At 43.0% G+C, this 22,328-nt stretch overlaps 1 protein-coding gene across 1 annotated transcript; it reads right to left on the bottom strand.

Moving 5' to 3' along the window:
- Positions 1 to 307: 307 nt before the first annotated feature.
- On the bottom strand, positions 308 to 15,850 carry TENT5D (terminal nucleotidyltransferase 5D). Its single transcript, XM_062639995.1, has 3 exons — positions 15,747 to 15,850; positions 7,115 to 7,237; positions 308 to 1,589 (listed from the first exon to the last, which is right to left on the bottom strand). The coding sequence occupies exon 3, from the start codon at positions 1,568 to 1,570 to the stop codon at positions 395 to 397; it is 1,176 nt and encodes a 391-aa protein (XP_062495979.1). The 5' UTR covers positions 1,571 to 1,589; positions 7,115 to 7,237; positions 15,747 to 15,850; the 3' UTR covers positions 308 to 394.
- Between the last annotated feature and the right edge of the window lie 6,478 nt (positions 15,851 to 22,328).

Genomic DNA, 22,328 nt, shown 5'->3' with positions numbered 1-22,328 from the left:
TCTAAAACCAGGCATTTCTGCTGAGAGGTATTTTATTTGCTTATTTTTTTATTTACATAATTTAAATTTTGCTTAAGAATTTTTTAGAATTCAGAACTTAGTGCATTTTATTTTATAAAATTAGAATCATTTATATCCTTCTTTTTTTCATCGAAAAAAATATATATAGCCCAAACACAGGTGGGGATTTAAGTATTTGACTGATAGCCATTTCACTTATTTCACAAGCTGCTTAACGGTGATGTAGACATTGATCAACCAAATAACTTTGGCAACTTGCACAAAAATATGTCCTTAAGTCAAAATGTATGCTTAAACTTGCTTTAATGATGCCTTTATTATGAATAGAACTGGAAAGAGAGAGGAGTGTGAGTGGTGAGGAGGTTACCAGTTCCTAAACCATGCCACTTTGAATTTGTATGTGAAATGGGTATGGCTGGTAGAAGATAGGTGGCTGTCCATGAGCAATGTAGTAATTGCTGAAGTTTCTGTCACTGATGTATGGAGCAGGCTGATAATAGCATGTTACATTGGCGGCATTTGGGATGATATTTTGTTCTCCGAGTACTTTTAAAGCCAGGATTGTGATCATATTCAGAGTTTGTCTTCGCTCGTATCCCATAAGACAGACTGTGCTCTTATTTACAACTCTACGCAGAGTCATCAAGTAGTCGTACTTGCTTTTCTCCTCCCCAATAAAGTGGTTGCGCAAATATGACTCAATTTTCCTCTGCTGCTCAGCAACATCTGGAAAATCAATGAAGAACCTGGAGCACATGTAACGTTCCAGAGATTTGATTTCATCCTTGTCTGCTGGCTTAAAGTCGCGAACCAGGAGATTGCTGTACTTTAGGAGGCCACCTCCTCTGATTTCTTCTGGGTTCCTTGTGGAAATCAGTTTGTATCTTAAGTGGTACATTGCTTCATTGAAGTCCCCATACATACTTTCAGCAATGACAGTGGGGTGAGAGTCTTCTGTCAATTCGCAGTCTGTTGCTTTGTAAACTTCTAGCATGGAGTCCAGTATGATTTGGAAGGAGTCCACACTAAACTCAAACTGTCGTCTGAGCGAGTTGACAAACTTTAATTCTACATTCTTGCCACTGTTGTTTGACAGCGATATAAGACTCCAGCGATCATAGTCGGTGGAGACTTTGACCATCTTCTGCACATAAGCATCTTTCATGGTCTGAGCAGTGATTTTTTCCTTATTAACACCTTTTGGCAAGAAGTCCAATAGGCAATTAAGAACTGCTTCCTTAACAACCTGGAACTCGAGCTCACTTGGAAGTTCCACCCCAAAAATGATGTCTAGGTCTTTGTAACTGGTTCCATTCTGCTCTACTAGGATGTGACTGGCTGTCGAACCGTTCAAGCGGATATCTCTAACACTGATTTGCTTTTCAGTGAGCTGTTCCTTTACCACATGAATGACATCCTTAAGCTTTACATCCAGTGTTGGAAAATTTCCTCTCCCATGAATAGGTATGACCTCAGCTAAAACTTGATCCAGGATTTTAATCTGCTCCCAGGTGAGACTACTGAATCTGTGGCCTAAATCCTCAGTCATTGTGATGTCGGTCGGCTAACTGGGGAGAAACAGAAATTAAGAGACAAATGTTATAACTTGCTCAAATACAAGAGGGCCTGACATTTCACTTGGTTATAACAGATATATATCTTCCTTCCTCTGTGCAGTGACAAAGCAGCTCATTTTACACAGGCACAATCCCAGTTAACGGTCTGAGTCAACCACTGCACTTGTCAAGGCTTTTAATTGAATTTTAATGTACTCGGGTTTTAATCCTGCCGAGGACCCACTGTGTTATTGTATAACCCATGACTCAAAGTAAATGCAGTAAACCATATAGACTTAGTTTAAAACTACTCAAAGGTTAATAACATGAAATACTTTGTGGCTATAACGAAACTCCAAATAAATTTCACTGTGAATAGCTAAAATGAGAAAAATGAGCAAATTTGTTCTTTCTGTTCTACCTAGAAATCTCCCTCACCTTCAGTGACTTGCATGCTTAAAACCACTGACAGACCAGGAAGTTTTTTTAAAAAGCAGGAATGATGCAGCATGCTCAATGTTTATTTAGCCATATGCCTCAGATGTCCTTTAGTCTCTATGGATCATCTACACACATGCATCCTTTAATGCCTCTTTTTACGGTTTAAGAACTGAACGTCCAATAATCCTTAAGCAGTTTCCACTACGCTTCTGAGACAAAATCTTTTCTTTCTAAGTCATTAACCATGTTCCTACATTATCCTACCAATGCCGCACACTATGGTTTGCAGAAATGATATGAAAACCCCTTCCAGTCTGCACTGCTTAGTTCAGGGAGAATTCAGGGAAACTAAAAATAGTTGTAAAACAACTGCAGTAAATTATTTGTTACATAGCAAAGGGGTTTAGCTCGTTGCTGTTGAAACGCTACCTGAGCACCTAAAAAGAATACGAAAATAAAGATCACTGTATTCCTTAATTCTGCATGCAAACAGGATGAGAAAGAAGAGACTCTCAGGTATCTGCCAACACTACAAGCATACTACTGACACATCGAGAAATGCTTCTGCAGGCAGATGGCTAAAACACATGTTTTCAGCTAAAGCTCTAGAATAAAGTAAACTCATAGTGAGTAATAACACTATCAAAAAATCTATACTGTTATTTCTTAATCAGTAGTGACTACATATGTACGTTGTCACATATTTTCCTTCCCCTGCCACCAGATTCCACATTCTGAATATTTTAGTCCTTTTAAGTAACTTGTGAACTGACAAATGGCTTGGGAATATTATGGAGCTATTTTTCACATAATTCCACTACAGCTCCAGCTCACAAGTAAACTAATCAGGGAGCATATGTAACTTCAAGCACATTTCTGGCCTCATTACAAAGAATGGAACCAGCCATATGTCTGAAGTTAAATACATGCTTTAAAAGTTGTCTAAATCAGGACCAAAGTGTGTGTGGGGGGGGTGTTAATTGCTGCTGAATTGCCACTGTGAAGGTCTTGGATTCAGTCCTACAGCTTTGGCACAGCCACTAGTTCTTGGTAACTCCATACTCAGACATACCCACACTTTTGCAGGCATTGAGAAGTTATGGCATTCGAACTGAAAGGGAGAAAGATGACTATCCATAGCGCTGCCTATTTTACATATCTCTGACTTTACCATTAGCTATTTATCTTATGATTTCATCCTTGTTCCTTTATTACCATGAACTATGATTATGAAAAAAAACTTCTATTCATGCTTCATAGCCCTTCCGACACCTCAGTTTATCATGAAAAACAGCTGTCACAGAAAGGCACTGTAAATTCTGGAAGCAGCACAAGACTGGGTGGAGCGAAATGGCTGGGAGGAGAGGGTTTTGTATAAACTTTTTGGCTGCCATGCTTGTCATCCCCGTTATCGACACATCAGATTATGGTGGACTAGCTCTAACAACCTACCAGCAAGCTTTTAGTTGCCAGAATTGTACAGGCAGTAGTTGTTATGTGATTTGTCTGATATTGCAAAACTTTAAGAGCTTTTTGAGGTTAATGCTGTGACGTAAAAGACAGGGCTTAACGAAGGGAATGTTGAAATTGAATCCCCTTTTTTAGCAGTGGGACCCTCTTCAAACACTTTTTGAAAGTCAGAAGATGGAAGTATCCTTAAATAAGCTTAGAAATTCTTCCTTTATTGCTACGTGTTTTTGTTGCAATATACTAAGACTTAAAAATGACAGGAAAAGGTAATGTCAGTAATGTCTTTGGTGCTGAAGAGTTGTATCTCAAAATGTCATTTCTCTAACATGATTCCAGGAGAACATAGTGATGCTTTGTGAGTTCAGAACCCCAACGTTAAAATCTGAGAAATGTCCTATGACACATACTAAGAATTCTGTGTTGAAATAATGCATTCAACTTTGATATGTAAGGAAAATGTCCCAGGAAAAACAGGAATTAAGTTGTCAAGAATATAAGTCATTAACAGGTAAACCTAAAGAAACTTTTTTTTAGTATTTATTTTTTAGGAATTTGCTTCCAGTTTACAAGCCAGTACACAACCCTGCACTTTCCTAGAACAACTTTCCCTTGTTCTTTTCCTTAATCTTGTCTGGCAATGAGAACAATTTCCAGGCAATTTTATAGTCATTAGGAACCTTATTTCTTAGAGCAGTAGCAAATTTATTTACCAAGGTGCTCAGGCTAACATCAGACATTATTATTAACGCAAGTAAGCCCCAGTTACAATAAATCAGCAGCAGTATTGAGGCTATAATTAGTCAAAGCGTTGTGTAAAACCAGACAGATCAAGGGAGGAAGGGAAGGCAACTCACTGCACGTGAAGCCGAACAGAAGTGAGTGCTGGGGTTGGTTTGGTTAAGGGGAAAAAGAGGCTGGAAAACATCATTATTCTTTGGAAACTGGTGATGTTTGCAGGAGAGGGTGATCCCTCGAGGCAGCTCTATCTCCCTGCCCATTGGCAGCAGCAGCATTATGCTGTTTAGGATAACCATATATGAAACATGGACTTTGGGAGGTTTTACTCACCAGCACCAACAGTCCCAGCCTTCCCTAGCTATGCCCTGCTGCACCTTGTCAAAGAATTCTGTTTCTGTCACTTCTTCCATATGAATACCTAAAAGTATTTAATGTGTTTCACATTCAGTGTTTTCCTATCTTAAAGACCACACGGGTAAATGGAAGGCTGCATAGACTAGTACTGTGGCAGTGAAAGGAATAAATAGCCTTTGGATTTGTGTATTGAAAAAGGAGTATTTTTCCTCACTTCTTCAGTATTTTTAAATTATTGAGACTCTTTCCTAGTGATTTTTATTAGTTTTTGTTTTGTTGTTTTTTTTTTCAATGAGATTTAATATGTTACTATAAACTGCAATGGACCCTGAATCCTGCCCAGTGTAAAATCTCTGGCAGATGAAGTGATCAGGAAAAGCAGCTTTCTAGGTGTTTCCTTTTAGATACACTGGCTGGAGAAGCAGAGAATAAGATGGATCAGACCTCGTCAAGTTTTGTGATATTTAATCTTAGGTTAAATAAGGTTAAAAAAATATTTCCCTGATTCAAGGTCCAACGTGCCTTGAGCGAGCACCTTCAGCAGATGAAGTGGTCACAATGTGGAAAGAAGTTTAGTTATTGTGGAATCACTAAATGTAGTTTTTCTAACTTTTATTATTTATTTTTACTTTGAAATCAGGGGTTCTCATTTTCTTCAGCAGTGGCTGGACCAAAAACTGTGAGTTTGGGTTTACAATGATGCTAAAAGATTTAGTTAACCACCTCTCAGCACTCTGCCACACACCAGCTTCATAGAAAAAATAAAAGCAGATCTGGCTTTACATCCAAATGAAGAAAACCTGCCATGCCAATAGTTGCTTTCATGTTCCACACAATTTTCACAGAAACAAATACTTACAGTCTAGAGGACAGTCTCAACAAATTTAGCTCATATTTTACCAATAAACTGGTTAGATTCTCTTTTTATACACTCTGTAATGTTGCTTCAGCGTATTTTCAGTTTGTAGTGTGCTGGCATTCTCAAGCAGAAAACATCTGAACAGTTTTTGTGCAGCTGTGTTAGGTCCATTCTCTTCCCTTTGCTTTTATCTGCTCCCCTATCTGTCTGTTTTACAATAATTATACGGAATACTTTGGTGCTCCTATTGTCTTTACTTTGCACTTGAAATTGGTGGCAAAGGGACCTTTTACAGATGAAGCAAAATGTCTTGTCAGCTGCTGTGGTAGCCTTGCTTTTGGGGGTCATCCCAGGGATGCTCAAACTACTGAAAATCTCCCCTCAGATCTCTATATTGGTTTTGCTGCATACACATTATATGCACCACTAATGATTTCCGTAATAGCTTGCTAAGGCTTTATTTTAATTCAAAGATACATTGCTTTATTATGCTGGATATTTTTGCATGCTTACTAACTTGAGGACAGCAGCTGGCATAAGCTCTGAAGGTAAGAATGTCAAACATGGAAGGAGTCCCAGCCATAATTTAAATGTGCATGAGACACGTAGAAGCAGTAAAGCATCTGGGGCATCCTAAATGGGGACAAATTTAAACGGGTTTGACAGTGTTTTCCATGAGGTTCCATTAATGTTAATGCATGCAGTGAAGATAGGGTTTATTTATCCTGTTATCGTGAGATAACGCATGAGTTGCCATCAGTTTTCGGTACAGTTACCATCTAGTTACCCTGAAATAACAAATCATAACTCAAGGCCATATGCTCTTCTAATGTGAGGTAAGGTTGCATGGTGTGCAAAATACACTTAAGCAGAAAGCAGCTTGCTTGAGCTATGCCACAGAACATCACCTTCATGGGCAGAACAAGAAAGCTTAAAAGAAGAGACTTTTATCAACAAGAGTGAGTCCTACCTTTTCTCCAACACAACTGAAGGATGGGGAAAAGCAATAGTCATGTACCAGCCTGCAGTGCCCCTTCTCCCACATGAAAACTTGCAAAACAGTACAACCCAAGGGCAGCTGCATTCTCTTATAGCAAAAAGCTGGGAGAAGGAACTGAGTAGACTACACCTCTACTGGAACTTTAAAGGATCTTGGCTCAATGAGTTGGGAGTTCTCAGGAGGGACAACGTAACTGAGTTAATTTGGGCAACCAGTACGAATACATAATCCACTTTATGTCATCCTGGAGATCTGGGGATTTTTGGACATGGAATTTTTCCACCATGATTCACAATACACTCATTCTTAGCTGTATGTGTATTCCCTCTCAGGGCAACATTTTCAAGGCCTATATTATGACTTTGTATCAGTTCCCACAACATGCAAAGTTCCTCCTTACACACCCTTCTGGTACAATTAAATCAAGCCCTTGGAAACAGCATGGTATGTGGCATAGTCAGTCTTCTCATTTGCTCTAAAATACTTTAATAACATAAAAAAAGAGGAAGATGTGATATGCAATGATATATGGGGAAATAGGGTCTATTTGGTGCTGTGGTCATCACTGAGAAGTTACTGGTTTAAAAAAAAAGATTATTTGTACTACTGAATGCATACTATGGACTAACTCCTGAACAGTGTCTCCAGAGAGAATGCAAAATCCCACAGACTTACAGTGGCAGGACGACTAGCAAGCATGTATTTCAGTGGAGTTAATAGGATGACTCACTGGATCCTTTGGTAGAAATATGGATTGTCATCTTGTCACTGACAAAACCAAGAACCGCCCATGGAAAGCTGCAGGAAAGAAAAAAAACATCAGACAGTAGCATTCATTTTGAGACAAATGTTAACTACCAGTCACCTGCTGTACATAATAAATCATGCATTACATCGTGGCAATCCTGCAGTCATAAGAATAGCCTTTTAAGTTGGCAATGATAAGGTAAAAGCAATGGAAAGGCACAGAAGTGCTTATAAAGAGTCTGGGTTTCAGGTCAGACTTCATCTTTTGCAAGGATGTTAATAAACTTGCTATTTTCTTCATGGGATTTTGAAAAGGAATTTACTGTTACTAATAGACGTGCAAATTAGCAGGAACATAGTGGAATCATAAAACAACAAAAAATAATAACTCTGCAAAATTAAACATTAGGAATTGTATAGTGTCTTCATATTCTTTCTCAAAACGCATGAAGAAGGCAGGAAGGTCTTGTTTCCTGGCGGACAAGGTTGGTTGGTTGGTTGGGTCATTTATGGGAAGCCCAGGATTTAACCTGTTGCTGGAATTTGAACTGAATGGCCTACTGACTGGCTATAAAGGAATTACAGCTGTTTGTGTAAATACTTTTATGCTATCAGAAAGGCATTTGTTAATATTTCTCCTCATTTCAAAGAGGTGGGCAGCCTACATCTGAAAGTTCTATCAGCTGAAATTTCAATTTCAGCTCAGTAGCCTTTTTTTTTAGACTTCCCTTCAAAGATCTGTATTCCAGCACTCCATGCTACAAAGTTCACAACATCTACACAACGTTCCTTCACTATCCTGCGTAGGGCCCTGTCCGCTGCATGGTTTGATTCACGTGTGAATTTACTCCTTGCTGTTGTGTTCCACAGTCTCAACTTTTATGCTGAAAGTATATATGCTTCTGAGTAAAGATGACTTTGCAAGTATGATTTTAGTGTAAATATATGCATAATCTGCAGGCAAAGCTGAAATGATAGCCTAAGGAAGTATGGGCTGTATTATTCATTTTATTAGGAACGTTATGGATTTTTCTTCCATGCTACAGTAGTCAGACTTTTATCACTGAATATGTTGTTTTACTGCTGCCAGAAGCCCAGTACTTGCTTTCCTCACTTTGTGAGGGCTTGTCTGCTGTGCCAAGACCTGTCTGTAACTTTCATTTGCTTTCCAGCTCATGATGGTCCACTAATTGAATGGGTACATAGAATCATAGAATCACAGAATAGTTAGGGTTGGGAAGGACCTTAAGATCATGTGGTTCCAACCCCTGCCATGGGCAGGGACACCTCACACTAAACCATGTCACCAAAAGCTCTGTCCAGCCTGGCCTTGAACACTGCCAGGGATGGAGCATTCACAACTCCCCTGGGCAACCCATTCCAGTGCCTCACCACCCTAACAGGAAAGAACTTCTTCCTTATATCCAGTCTAAACTTCCCCTGTTTAAGTTTGAACCCATTACCCCTTGTCCTGTCATTACAATTCCTACTGAAGAGTCCCTCCCCAGCATCCCTATAGCCCCCCTTCGGATACTGGAAGGCTGCTATGAGGTCTCCACACAGCCTTCTCTTCTCCAGGCTGAACAGCCCCAACTTTCTCAGCCTGTCTTCATACAGGAGGTGCTCCAGTCCCTGATCATCCTCGTGGCCTCCTCTGGACTTGTTCCAACTGTTCCATGTCCTGCTTATGCTGAGGACACCAGAACAAATATTCCCTGACGTGCTCCCCAGATCTGTGCAGTGATGGCTCATGTCTGCAGCTGAGAATACAGAGTTAAGTCTGGCCAGGGCTGAGCTTTGGTTAGCCAGTCACATCTTCAACAGCAAGGAAATAAGTTCTGGATTGCTTAGATAAAAAAAGTCAGACAAACATATGATCGGTTACTTTTGAAAGTAATGAACTTTTGAACGATGAACTATTGTTATTTCTTTCTGTGTGAGGGTGGAAGGTTTAATAAATATATGATATCCATTAATGGATATATCATCCTGCTAGAATAGATTAACACTAGAGTAGAATTAATGCCTTCCCCTGGTGATATTGAGGGGAAGGAGAAAGACACCTTTATATTTTTTTTGTACAAGAACTCCCATTATTATACAATATGTTCATAGAAGCAGCAGCTGAGATTGATGAAGTGCTTTGGCTGTTGGGACATTATTCTCAATGGGTGCCTTTTATTGGCTTCATCATTACAGGAAAAAGTGCATCATTTCATTACTCTGTACTCATGGTTTCCAGGATTTTTCTAACTGCAGAAAAAACAAAAATGAAAATGACTGTGTCAACAGTTACCTTGCGCCTCAAAGAGAATATTTTCCTATTCCTGAGTTTGAAATGTGAATTGTGATGATATGCACCAACAAACTCATTTCAAAGTCTTTTACCTTTGTGTCTCTGTGCATAATGAGTGAAGGACTATAACGAGAACCAGCAGGGACTAGGAGATAACACATGGCTCCGCGCTGCAGGTTTCCCCTCTGACATGCTGTGACACAAATACAGCTTGAGAGCACATTCCCAGCTGGACACTGCTTTTGGATGTCCCCACTTCCAGGTCCCACCATGAGTCATGTTGACACTCAAACCTATTAAGTGCCTACATCTCCCATGGGCTCCAGCAAGCATGGAAGTTGCTCAGACACCTCACCAGCTGACCCAGGGCATTTCAAGGTGATTCCCCCAAGTCAGCAAGAATGAGAACCAAGGATCCTCTCCCATTTCCAGAGATGCTTGCCTCCCCATTTCTGCCTGCCAGCTTCCAGGAGCAGCGCATGATTGCTCTGCTTAGCTCCTCAGGCTAATACCAAAATCTATTTACTCACTCAAGATACCAGTGACTCAACCCCAAGCTCACTTATCAAAAACTCTCATTATTATGACTAAACTGCAGCAAAAGCAGGCAAGGTAAGGAATGAAACAATCCTCCTTTTCCATCTATTAACCATCTTCATAATTATCTCTCCTCTTCAAATGCCAGAAGAAGAAGGATGAGCCACACAGTGTGCCATCACAGTCCTAATTCTGGGTTGTTTTCAGGGAATAGAGGGTATTACAAAGTCAATGCTCTCCTCAGGAACTCCACAGAGGCTTTCTCCCCTCATCTACATCAAGGGAGACCCAGTGGCAGAACACTTCCAAGAACCTGTCTTGCGGGATGGCCTTGGTCATGAAAGCATCAGAGGGTACTGCCAGGTTTGCTGTTATGTCTGTTTTGAAAGGGTTCCAACACACACAATAAATTGACTGGATTTCTCATTTTTTTTTCCTGTTCCTTACAAAAAATACTGTACCTTCCTTGCTGGAAGCTGCATTTAGTTCATTCAGTCAATGCAATGGTTGGTATTTTTTCCTCTTCTGAGTCAGTACCCAGCCTTTGAAATATTGAGGGTGGATTTTGATAGTACATACAGTAGTACAATGGATTTGGAGAGTTTTCCTTTGGGTGAGCCAAAAAGCTGAAGACAAACACACGCGTGTTCCATAAAACCCTCTCTGCATCATTCCTGTTCTGCTCTGCATATTTTATAAAAGTATTTGCTATTAAGCAATTATCCTGTTTCACTCCAGAAGTATTTTCATTTTATGGAAGAAGACATGAAGTCTGGTTGATTTGTTAAGCAGTGTAGGATGCCTCTGAATAAAGGCTCTTTGTGACTGGTGCAGCAAGTGCTGAGTTTAAACTGAGTTGGAAAAGCCTTCTGTATCCTGGACCAGGCTTTGCTGGCAACCTCCACAGAAACATGTCTCACAGAACTGGTGAGAGGGCAAGCTGGAACCCCTAGTCAAAAAATTACTATGTCTTGCACAGTTTGTTTATGATGCTATTTGTCTTTACCATGTTAACATGTAATTCATCTTTTTATTAATTAATTCCCATACTTATATTGCAAAGTTACTCTCTAACTACACAATAGAGTAGTGGGATTTCCTTTGAATGCTAGTTTTCCAGGTTTGCAGTGTAAAACTGGGGGGATAAACCACATCACTTAACTTCAAAGTACCTGCTGTCCAAGAGTTTATTCTTAATTCTGCGTCTGTAAGAACTAGGGTTCTCCTAGAAAATAGCTGATAACTGAAATATTTTTGTGATAAAGTAAAGTAAAAATCAGCATAACTCCAATCAAAGTACATCAGAAAAAAAGGATTATGGCTGCAGGGCTACTACTACCCTTCTGTGGTAAAGGCAGCATGAAATGTCTCTGCTGACATAATTACTAAAATGCAGAGAGAAGTTAAAGCTGTGATAAACCAAAGGAAAAGGTTAAGGCCCTGCAGCAAAGATGTGTGTATTTCTGACTTTTCCATCACTATCAATAATGCATAATATCCATCATGCAGATGACAACACCAATTCTTGAGAAAGGCTGAGTCAAGCTTTCTATCACTGAATGTGAAAAAACATCCAATGTGACATCACATGTCAAGAAGACAGGACCTGCTAGATAAGCAAAGATCCAGCAGAAAGGGTAATGTAGAAGAAAATCAGCTGATGTTGACATAAATTGACATCTGCTGTACCAGTTCCTAGTGTTTTATGGAGGAAAACCACTCTTCTGTTAATATCTACTGAAAGAAACAGCTTTTAGGAATGCAAAAATATCTTGGCTAGGAAAAAAGGAACCCCATGAAATAATGGTTTATCCGTGAGCAATTCTGCAATATGAAGAAGCCATTTTCATATAGCTGTGTTCTCCCTTTATGTACTCCAATTCTGTATAGCAGAATTGCACTCTAATTCTGTATAGCAGTAGACAACAGATACGTTGCTGATTCCCTGTGATAACTTAGATTCTGAACTGGTGCTTTGAACAATTATTTCTGTATGAAGGTCGTGGTGGCAAAGGGAAAAAGCCAGACTCTCACTTTCAATAGACTACTTTTTATGTTTGAAAACAAATGGCATAAATTTAGTTCTCTCACCAAATGTTGCTCTGGTGTAAACAGGAGCAGAACTGGCCCGGTATGAGCATAGCTGGGCATCTGACTTTAGTACAATACATCCTGCACTCACTTCCACTCCATATGGACCTTCCCTCACTCTGTGTTACCTACAGTTTGATGATGAAATTGGATGTGGAGTGTGCCTACAAATCCTGTAACTGTTCCACTGAGCTTCATCCATTACAATCTGTGCAAGTTGAACACAGACATTTAAGACATACCCATAAGACAAGATCTATCCCCATATGCAGATGACTATCAAGCTACTGGGAATTCAACAAACACTGTCAATAACCTCGGGGTGACCCACCCAGGGCTGCTCAACATGAATGAAAGAGGCAAAGCAGAGTACAAGCTGCTGACACTTTCACCCCCTGCCATGGGCAAGCAGGGATGATGGCGCCAAACAAACCTGTCCTGGAGGTGAGGAGCCCTGATTCCTACCCAGCAGTCCGAGACCTACCGTTCAGAACGGAGTCTGATATCACAACCAAGAACTAGAAAGGCCATGAAACCAATCTGGATTAGGAGCATTGTGAAAATGCAGGTAAAATTTCATTCCTTCAAGCAGTGTTGATTCATGAATGAATTTCCACTGCCAGACTAAATGCTACTTAATTTACTCTCCAAAATAACTCCATCTCAATGTGATTTCAATGTGATCTCTCAAGGAACTTGGTCCACTTATCTCTCCCTGATTTATAGCAGATTCATAAATTATCGGACTCTACTGCGTCAGCAGTTACTGCTGAACTTGAACAGGAGCTGTTGATAAGCTCTCTGGGGCAGGAATTTAAGTTCTGGCCTTTGCTCGACAGGGTCGATGTTAGACTTCTCTCTTTCTGGCAGCTGAATCATTACAGAGCATATAGTCCTTACTACAGTGCTGTATGCCTGATGCCTAATGAGGCAACAAAACTAAATTTACTGTGAAGTTATGCTTCTAATGCATAGCTGAGTGGGGATCATGTGCAGGTAACACTGCCACGAGGTCAAAGGACTGCATCAACAGCAAATTACAGGAATTATTACTATTCTGTTTGAATCACACTGTGGGAGTGCAGGAGGTCTAAGGCATAACAGAGCAGGCAGTACAAAACAGACACTGCTGTTCTCCCCTCCACACATCAAGCCCTTGTTCCTTACTCCTGAGTGCTGCAGCCACAACACACAGAGGGGTGACAGGACAAGGAGATTGTTTTTATGTTTCTGAATGGGAGACATACAAGTCACATCTGACTCCATTGTTTAAGAAGAACACAAAAGCATAAAGTGTGGGAGAGTACCTGCTCTTGATCCACTTTCATTTATTATTCATTCCTTGGCCTTTAACACTGATCTGCATCACCATTCATACCTACCTCATTGCTTTTTATGAGACCCATGAACAAACTACCACCGTTAAAGCAGCACGTGGAAGACAATGTGTGTGCCTGCGTAGTCAACCATGCTCTTTTGGATGAAATAATATACACAGAGATTTGCAGCAGCTTAACAGACGTAACAATGAGACCTGCCTGTGGACGGGAGAAGGCAGTGAGCACAGCAGAGTGATTTCCTGCCTGGGAAGACACAGAGAACTGGCCCTGAGACGCTGGGAACCAGCTCTGCTTTGCACACATTTGAAGAGCAGTTCCAAATAGTTCAGGGCAGTGAATCCCAGCTGGCTGGCTGCCTGCCTCCTCCCTGGGAACACGAGTGGCCCTTTCTGAGTACCTGAGAAAGGCCTGAGGTATTAACGGCTACTTTACACAGTCCAGGTGGGATGCTCAAGCTTCCAGTATCAAATTGGACAGCAAGCAGTAAATACCACGCTTCTGCTACACCTATTAATTCGGTGAGGCTGGTATTGCCTAAATTCAGTGAGTTGTTAGGATTCATGCAAATGAATGCCCGTAGTAAGACAGAGCAACAAGAACCCCTCCACAAACCACACACACACACACACACACACACACACACACCGGCACCGCCAGTTTGCCAAGCAGCTCATTTCACTGGTTGGTAAAGTTTCTCCGGGAGATGCTTTGCCAAGGGACACCGAAGGCCAGACCCGAGGCAAGCACCGCAGGTCCCGCAAAGTTTTAGAACTAAGACCGGAGCGGAACGGCCGCTTCGCTGCAACACCCACCCCACACCGCGGCCTCCTCCGCACCCGGGCGCGCTGGGACTCGCGCTGCTCCGGCAGCAGGTCCCGCCGAGCCCCGGCCCCGCTCTGCCCGGCCACCACTGGTGACCGCGGCACGCCGGGAACCCCGACGCCTGGGCCGGACCGGAGCGGGCCGGGGGGACCCCCTGGGGGCTGTGTGGGGACACTCACCGCGCGTGGGGGGGGGGGGCTCCTCCTCCGCAGGCTCCCGCACGGCAGAGCCGCCGCCGCCGCCGGTGCTGCTGTCCGCGGCCGCCCGGTGCTGAAGCGCCCGCCCCTCCCGCCGCCCCCGCCGGCCTCTGTAGCGTAAAGCGGTGGCCATGGCAACGCGCGTCACAGCCCGAGGCGGGGCCGCCGCCGCCAACGGGGCTCCCGCCGCCCGCCCGCCCGCGCTCCCGCCCGCCGCCTGGCGGGGGAGGCCGAGCGCCGCCGCCCCGCCTCGGGGAGACCCCGGCGCCCACGGGGTGCGAGGCCGCCTCGGCGGCGCTCCCTGCTCCACCGCTCCCCGCAGGCCTCCCCCCGGCCCGGGAGCCGCAGCCGGGAAGGCCCGAGGCACCCGGCGTTGCAGCAGGGAAGCGGGACCGCTGCACTGAGCGGGCTCCGCCGGTGCCGCCGCACCTGTGGGGTCACCGCCGCTTCACGGCCGGCTTTCCACCACCGCGGCCGAGCGGGACGCAGACCCCTGAGGGCCTCGCCCTTCACCACCTGCAACTCCCCAAGGCGAGGGGATGAGGAAGGACGGTGAAGGTCCCGCCAACACAGTGCCCGTGGGAGGAAGGTCCCGTTCGCCAGGGACAGGAGGTTTCATCCTCCGCTGAGCCGCTTCTCAGCTCATTAACCCCCAGAATGTCGGAACAAAACTCGTTCAGTTTCACAGTCCTGCCTGCGTGAACTGTCTCTGGCTTTGGCCTCGTTGTTTCTATTACATGAGCACTATGAAGGCTCGGCCGAGATCAGACCCTCACCTGGTTATACACAAGAGACATCTACGCATACTGTGCTATACATACTAAAAGATAGATACTAGATACATGCATAGCAAGAGGATGTAATGTGGACAAGGGAATCTAAGCACGACAATACAAAGTTTCAGGTATGTGAACAGAAGGACTAAGGTGATTTAAATTAGACATTAGCGTAGATTTAGATGAGATATAAGGCAGAAATTCTTCCCTGTGAGGGTGCTGAGGCGCTGGCACAGGGTGCCCAGAGAAGCTGTGGCTGCCTCATCCCTGGCAGTGTCCAAGGCCAGGTTGGACACAGGCCTTGCAGCAAGCTGCTCTAGTGGAAGGGGTCCCTGCCTGTGGCAGGGGTTGGAGCTGGATGAGCTTTAAGGTCCCTTCCAACACAAACCAGGCTGGGATTCTATGATTCCATGATGATTTAGCTAAACTCATGCAAGAAGTCAGTGATGTGAGCACCGGCACCTGCAGTTTGGTCACTCAACCCCCCAAATTCCTCCTGACCTTCAGAGGAGAGGTGCTTGGCTGCTGTACGGCCGTCAGCTGGTGGACCAGGATCTCCCTGCACCAAGCTTTGCTAGGAGACACATTCCATATGCTTCTTTGTGATGTCACAGACTCTAGTTTTACATGTCAAATTTAGCAAAACAGGCTTTCCAGCTGTGGGCTTCTGAAATTTATTATCTTTGATCAATTACTTAACTGTCTGGATGGGATGAGGTCATGGCATTTGTGCCAGTCTTGGTTATTTCCATTCCACTGTAATATTACATAGCTCACAGTTGCTGTTGTACAGTCTCTGAGTTTGCTTTTGCTACTACATAGAACTAAAATGAAAGATAATTTACCTTTCTGTTCTGAGAAACTAAGGGGAATGGGTAAGCCACACTGATTTTTCTGGTTTTTTTTTGAAGAGAGGATTTAGTACTAGGGCGACTCATACCAATAAGCATACCTTGGGAAAAAAAGGTTATGAAAGAATTTTAAGCTGCATTTTATCATAGGCAAATATAGATAATAGCCTTCGATAGCTGTTTCTGTACTTCAGCTTACATCACTCAGACACTTCTAGGCCATCTCTTGGGTATTGTGCCCAAGCAAGATTTTAACCTTTTATGACAAAAGAATACACAGGCACAAAATACAACCCTTGTTAGACATAAAAATCCCCAAAACAGCTGTTATTCTTTAGGGCCCTTAAAACCATCTTCAGTACCTCTTTCCGCTTGAGAAGAATTTTATGAATCTAATGATAGAGCAGTTGCAGCAATTACAATGCACTTCACAATTAAATAATCCCACTCATGAGCCAACTTCATTTTATGTCATAGACACCGAGGTAGTTTAAATTATTTTATATTTCTAGTTGTGAAAAGTACTTAGTTTTAAATTAAATTATAAAAAGAAATTTTAAATTATATTCCTAGTTGTCAAAATAGAAGAAAAAGAGTGATGAAACTTCTGCACCTTGCAAACCCTCACAAACTCCCAACACAAACCCATCTCAGCTACAAAAACTGTATTTTCCAGTTGTCTGGTTCCAGGACAGCACCCCGAACAAGCAGCCTGCTGCTGGAGAGATGGACAGCATGGGAGTGTGCACGTTTGGCCTGTGCCAGAATGAAGCCCACAGCTCTGCCCAACCATTGTATGTAGCTATTGAGTGATTAACTGGGCAAATTAATTAGCTAATGGTTCGACTGCACTTTCAAAACAGTGATTTACTATGCAAAAGCTACATCTCTGTCTTCGTTTTTTTCTACCAGCACCACGACACAACTGGGTAAGGGAACAGTGTTTCATGTACAGAGAAAAGCTTATGTTCGATGGCTGATAAACCTAATTTAATGTCAGGCAGGGAGAGCTGGATTTTCTTGGAATTGTGCCTTTATCTCTCTGCGTATTTTTGAGGAGGCAGATGTAAATCTGTGCCATCGTGATGTCACCAGGCTGCTGTGAATGACCGCAGGCAGGAAGGCCAGGGACACGGTCACAGGGCTGGCAGCAATCTGTTCTTCAATAAGTCAAAAAGTGGCAGGAGCCTGAATGAAGGAGAAGGATGTCTGTATGATGGCATCCTGGGGCCACTGAGCTTGCTGGGCTCTTGCTACTCAGTTCAGTAAAGCTGAGATTTCACCCACAACAGTTTGTTTGTTTTGGAAATGAAGATTTTAAAGGTAACCCTGGAGACCATGTCTCCTCTGCCGATGTGATGTACAAGAAACACTCTCTAAAGCCTGGATTCTTGCCCCCTCCTGCTACTTTGGCCCTAATTCAAGAAAGCATTTAACATATACATAAATACATTTCTCATCAGCAAAGCTTTTGAGCAAACACATACTTTAAAGATTCACTTCACTCTAATTCACAGGTTAAGAAGTAAGGTAGTACTCAATAGGAGTCAAAAGTGGGATAATCTAGCTTTAAATCTTTATCATTTATATCACTTATAACCAGAGCTTAGTCATCTTTTGACCAGTGACGCACAGCACTGATTTCTTGCTGAATAAAATTTTAGAAGCACAGCCAATTTCTCACAGGAGCTTGGAACTGTGCCCCTTATTGGGTTTCATGAATGCAAAGCTCAATGTCCATAGCACGTGGTGGATAACCAAATGCAAGGTCACGTTTTGCTAGAATAACAGCACCTAAATCCTCCCCTGTGGTGATGGGGTCCAGCCCTACTTTCAGATTATATCAGATTTCACAGGGATTTGGATGTGCAGAGTAAGTTCAGACTGTGATAGCAATAAAGAAAGTTGCAAAATATTGAAGATTACCAGGCTGGAAACTGTAAAGGTCAGATCCTGATCTACACTTTCTCAATTCTCATGTGTGTTTAGATCTGAGATATCCTGCACATTTGGCTCTCTGCTCTGCAGTTCAGCGAGGTGGAAGAAAATAATCTTTGCTGTTGGAAATTTCCATTGCAGGATTACCTTTTCCTTCCAAAACTCCAGAATTTCATGTCACAAATGATGCATATTCTGTCTCAAAGGAAACCATCTGAGGAAACAAAGAAAAAAATCCTCATGACCTTAATTTTAAATGAATGCTTCTGAAACAACATGGAGGGGGGGAAGTGCACTTTCCGGGTTAACTGGGTGTTCACTTTTGCACACACGCACACAAAAGGAGAAACATAGCTATAAGAAATATTCCTTTCCAGCCTGCCAGGGTGAACCCAACAGATCACACACATGACTGTCAGGGCATGGTAAGCTCTTCTGCTCATCACCACGCACTTTGGACTGAGAGCTCAGCCAGGTTTCAGAAGGAATTGATTGTGTCTCTGCCTGTTTTTTCAATGTAGTAGGCATAGTGGGAAAATCGGATCTTACCGGAGTAAAAGTACTGAGAACTACTTGATATGCAAATGTCTCTCAGAGGAAGTAGAAGGAGAGAAGTCCACTGAAGTCAGAGCTTTTATAGCTCCTGCTGAGCTTTATGGAGTTTTATTCTTTAATGTGAAGTTTATGTATTGCCTGAACCTAGAAGTGGAGAACGTTTTCATTCACCCAAAAAGGTCTCTCTGAAGACAGAGTGCAATTCACCTTTTCTTCTGCTATTGGTGCTCAGAATGAAAATGAATCAAAACAATCAAACGCATGAGATTAGTCAGAATTAGCTTTTTTCCTGTACTGATGCTCAAGCTCTGGTCTGTATGAAATAATTTCTTGACCTTTGGCCAGAGAGGAAAAAGTTAAAAAGCACAAAATAGGCTATAAAAGTAACCATTAAAACATTTCCTCAGGAAATCTATTTAAATGCTGATCTCATTTTCAACCATAACTACTTCAATTTGGAATAGCTTCTTTAACTGTAGGAAACTAGAAAGGCACCATCAGAATCAAGGAGAAGAAGGTTTGCAGATGCACTGACAGAGACACACTGACAGGTAATGCATGTGCAAGGTCCCACGTGAAGGGGATGCGATAATGATCCTGCTCCAAGATGAACGAGAAATCTGAAGGAAGAGGCATCTCCCTGCTCTGCAATTTGAGGTGGATCCTTGGGCATTCAGCAAACTTTGCTCCAGTTTTGGAGAAGCTCACATAAGCATGGAATTTAAATGGCTATTTAATAGTCCAACAGGTGAGAGGTTGCAGAAAATCCACTTGATATCATGACTCTATAATGAAGTGGAGAAGAGGCTTCTAATTCAAGACATGGAGTGGTGAATGTCAGTTTACTGAGAAGCCAAACAGGACAAGATGTGTCCTCAAAAACCTGGTTATGCTTCCAAAAATATAGTGTAGGAACAGCAGATGCCACTGAGAACGCACATAGTAGGGCTAAGTGCCCAGCAAAGCATGCTAACCTAATTTCATCATTACATGAAAGAAAAAAATCCTGACTCATATTTTATGAAAATGGTTACAGTGAATCAGCAAATTACTTCTGTTATCTCCTCCAGCGTCAGCACACTGAAGTCTGGAGCAACTTGGGCTGATCTCAGGGCACTTGTAAATAGAACATATTCAGACCAGTTGAAGCTGGGCTAAATGGAATTAAACAGTAATTGGTCATTGACAGACAGCTGGGGAGCTCAGAAAAATGCTATTTCCTGACTGTCCTGTCAGAAGACAAGCTCTGTGTGTGCCTTTCACCTCTGATTTCCTTATCAGATCCCAAATAAAAATGTTTACACTTAAGAAATGTACGGTCATTGCAACAAGATCTCCCCATATGGCAAATGCTGGTGGTTTCATAGGTATGATAATTTATATGTATCCCTGTGGTAGTAGGAAGAAAATAAAACTGCACAAGAAACATATAACCTGATCTGGCTTGTTCAGCCACTAATCCAATCTTCTCTCCTAGTAAAGCTCAAATGATTCGATTGTGAGTGTAGAACATTCTGGAGTACCTGAGGGATGAGAATGAAATCCTGCCTAAATACTGTAGATGATCAGAGAAGCTACTGAAATGTCCTCCTGCATCAGTACTCAAACTAAGTGGTAAAACTGAGGTTCTGGGCACTGTCTGACCCTGGTGAAGTCGTGGTGTAGGGCTTTTCCAGCTATCCTGGAGCCCTTGAGACAACTGCACAAAGCACAGCAGCACTACATCCCTCCACACAGGCTGCTTCTGTGCCGGGGACCCTTCTGCAATCTGAACCATACACTTCAGCTACCAACTGAAAACAGGAAACATCCCCAAATGTGGTGAGCCCTGGCTGCACATCTTGCTGTAGATTCCTTGAACTCGTTGGTGCTGTTGTAACAGCATTAACTGGCTGTAAATTCACATTATCCACTGAGAGATTTCTCCTGCAAAAAACAGATCCTTGGGCATCATGGGATGTCATACCGTCTCAGCCTTTGTCAGTCTTTGGCACAAAGATTGGAAGCAAGATTAAAGATCCCACAGAAGTGCCTCAAGGACCATTCTAAAGCACTGATGGTGACTTCACTGGACCTATGGGCTCATGACTCTGGAGTCAAGCATCCTCTTAAACCTTGTGTTCCTTGAGAAGGAGAGAGGAGGAGAACAGCGTACAGCCCCAAAGAGTACCTGCGCAAGGAGGCTGCAGTAAAAGCAGGCAGGGAGCTTAGGAAGTCATAGAATTAAATTAGGGGGAGTGAACGGTAAGGAAGGGTTTGCTGATTTAGAAGATGACTTGGAGCAAGATCTGTTCCTTTCTGAGCAATGCAGTCCTAACTGCTGCTTCGTGAGGAAAGGGGAAAAAACACAGAGCCAGTCCTAGCCAGCTCTTCCCACAGGCAGCACGGGAGCAGGGCAGAGGCTGGGGTTTAGCCTGGGCCCCAGCCCCAGGGCAGAGGCTATGGGTGACAGCGGCACTTACGATGAGAGTCTGCACCGTGATGGAGCCGGCGGTGGTCAGTCGGAGGTGACAGGTATGCAGCTGGGCTGCGCGCATTGACTGCAGGGCTGAGCTGCCACTTCGGAGCATGACGCCAGCAGCGCATGAGTCAGCCCGGGGTAGACAGGAACAGCGTTAGTAGTTTCCACATTTACAAAGTGGAAAAAGCTTAGATCTGATTTCATGGTATTTTTAACAGGGAAATGGCTTAGAAAAGCTCTTTAGAAATATTCATGTGCTATAAAGGATCCTTTCATGGGCTTTGTATGGAAAGAGCTATATTGGAGCTTCATATTATTGTTTACTATGTTATGCAATATTGTAGCAATCAATAAGAATGACAAATCTGAGCAAAAGCAATTCTTTTAGAGAATATACCATCCTGACAAATACTGTACAGAGAGCAAAGATTTGTTTTGATCATCACTGAGAAAACATCTTAAATACTCAGTAAAACACAAGCAGGCCTGATAGCAAAACTCTCTTAATCCCTGGAGCAAGAGAGCAGTCATGCAGGCTTCCTAGAGGTACCCTGCCACAGCATCCAAAGTTACAAACTGTCATCTCCCCTCAGCATCACAGCTGCAGTGCCAATCACAGCTGTGAAAGACATGGCAGGACTCCTTGTGGGACAATGAAAATGCCAGCTCAGTCCTAAATTGGGGAGAAGTTTAGTAGTTTCTGCTGAGGTCTAAAACATACTGTATGGAGCAGTAACGATCATATCTACTGCGCCCTGCTGCTCTGCTAGGAAGCTGGAAGAGGAGAAGGTGAGACTTTTCTAGTCCTCTTGCTTCCCATTGGATTTTCCCTCCTGCAGATGATAACAAAATGAAGGAAAGGGTCTTTTCCTCCTCCCTGCACAAGTTACTATCCCCTGCAGGGATACAACAAGCCTTTTTTCTGAGGCACACATCTAGCTCCTACTTGAATATGAGAGCACTCAGATCTCTTGCACTGGGGCCACCCCTACATAACTCCTTGGGGAGTTATCTCTTTGACAGTTTGGATCTTAGAAATTTGGCACTAGGCTAAAAGGGCAGCAAACATTAATTCACACCCCAAAGCAGTGGGGAATAGCTGGGGTTGTCTCTATCTTAGTGGACCACTCTGAGCTGCAGGACAGGGCAGCTCTAGCACCAGTCACGATACGCCTTTTTCTTCCCTTTCCCTCTCTGCTCTTTCCCAAACCATGACATGTCTAAGTAGGGTGTCCTGCTCACCAAGGTCTCCAGATCTGAAATGGCTGTATCGCACTG

The sequence above is a fragment of the Pezoporus occidentalis genome, unplaced genomic scaffold (assembly GCF_034315485.1).
Source record: "Pezoporus occidentalis ecotype Australia unplaced genomic scaffold, CSIRO_AGI_Poc_V1 ctg63, whole genome shotgun sequence".
Classification (NCBI taxonomy): Eukaryota; Metazoa; Chordata; class Aves; order Psittaciformes; family Psittacidae; genus Pezoporus; species Pezoporus occidentalis.
Note: the sequence above shows the minus strand (reverse complement) of the source record. Positions and strands in the feature narration are given on the sequence as shown.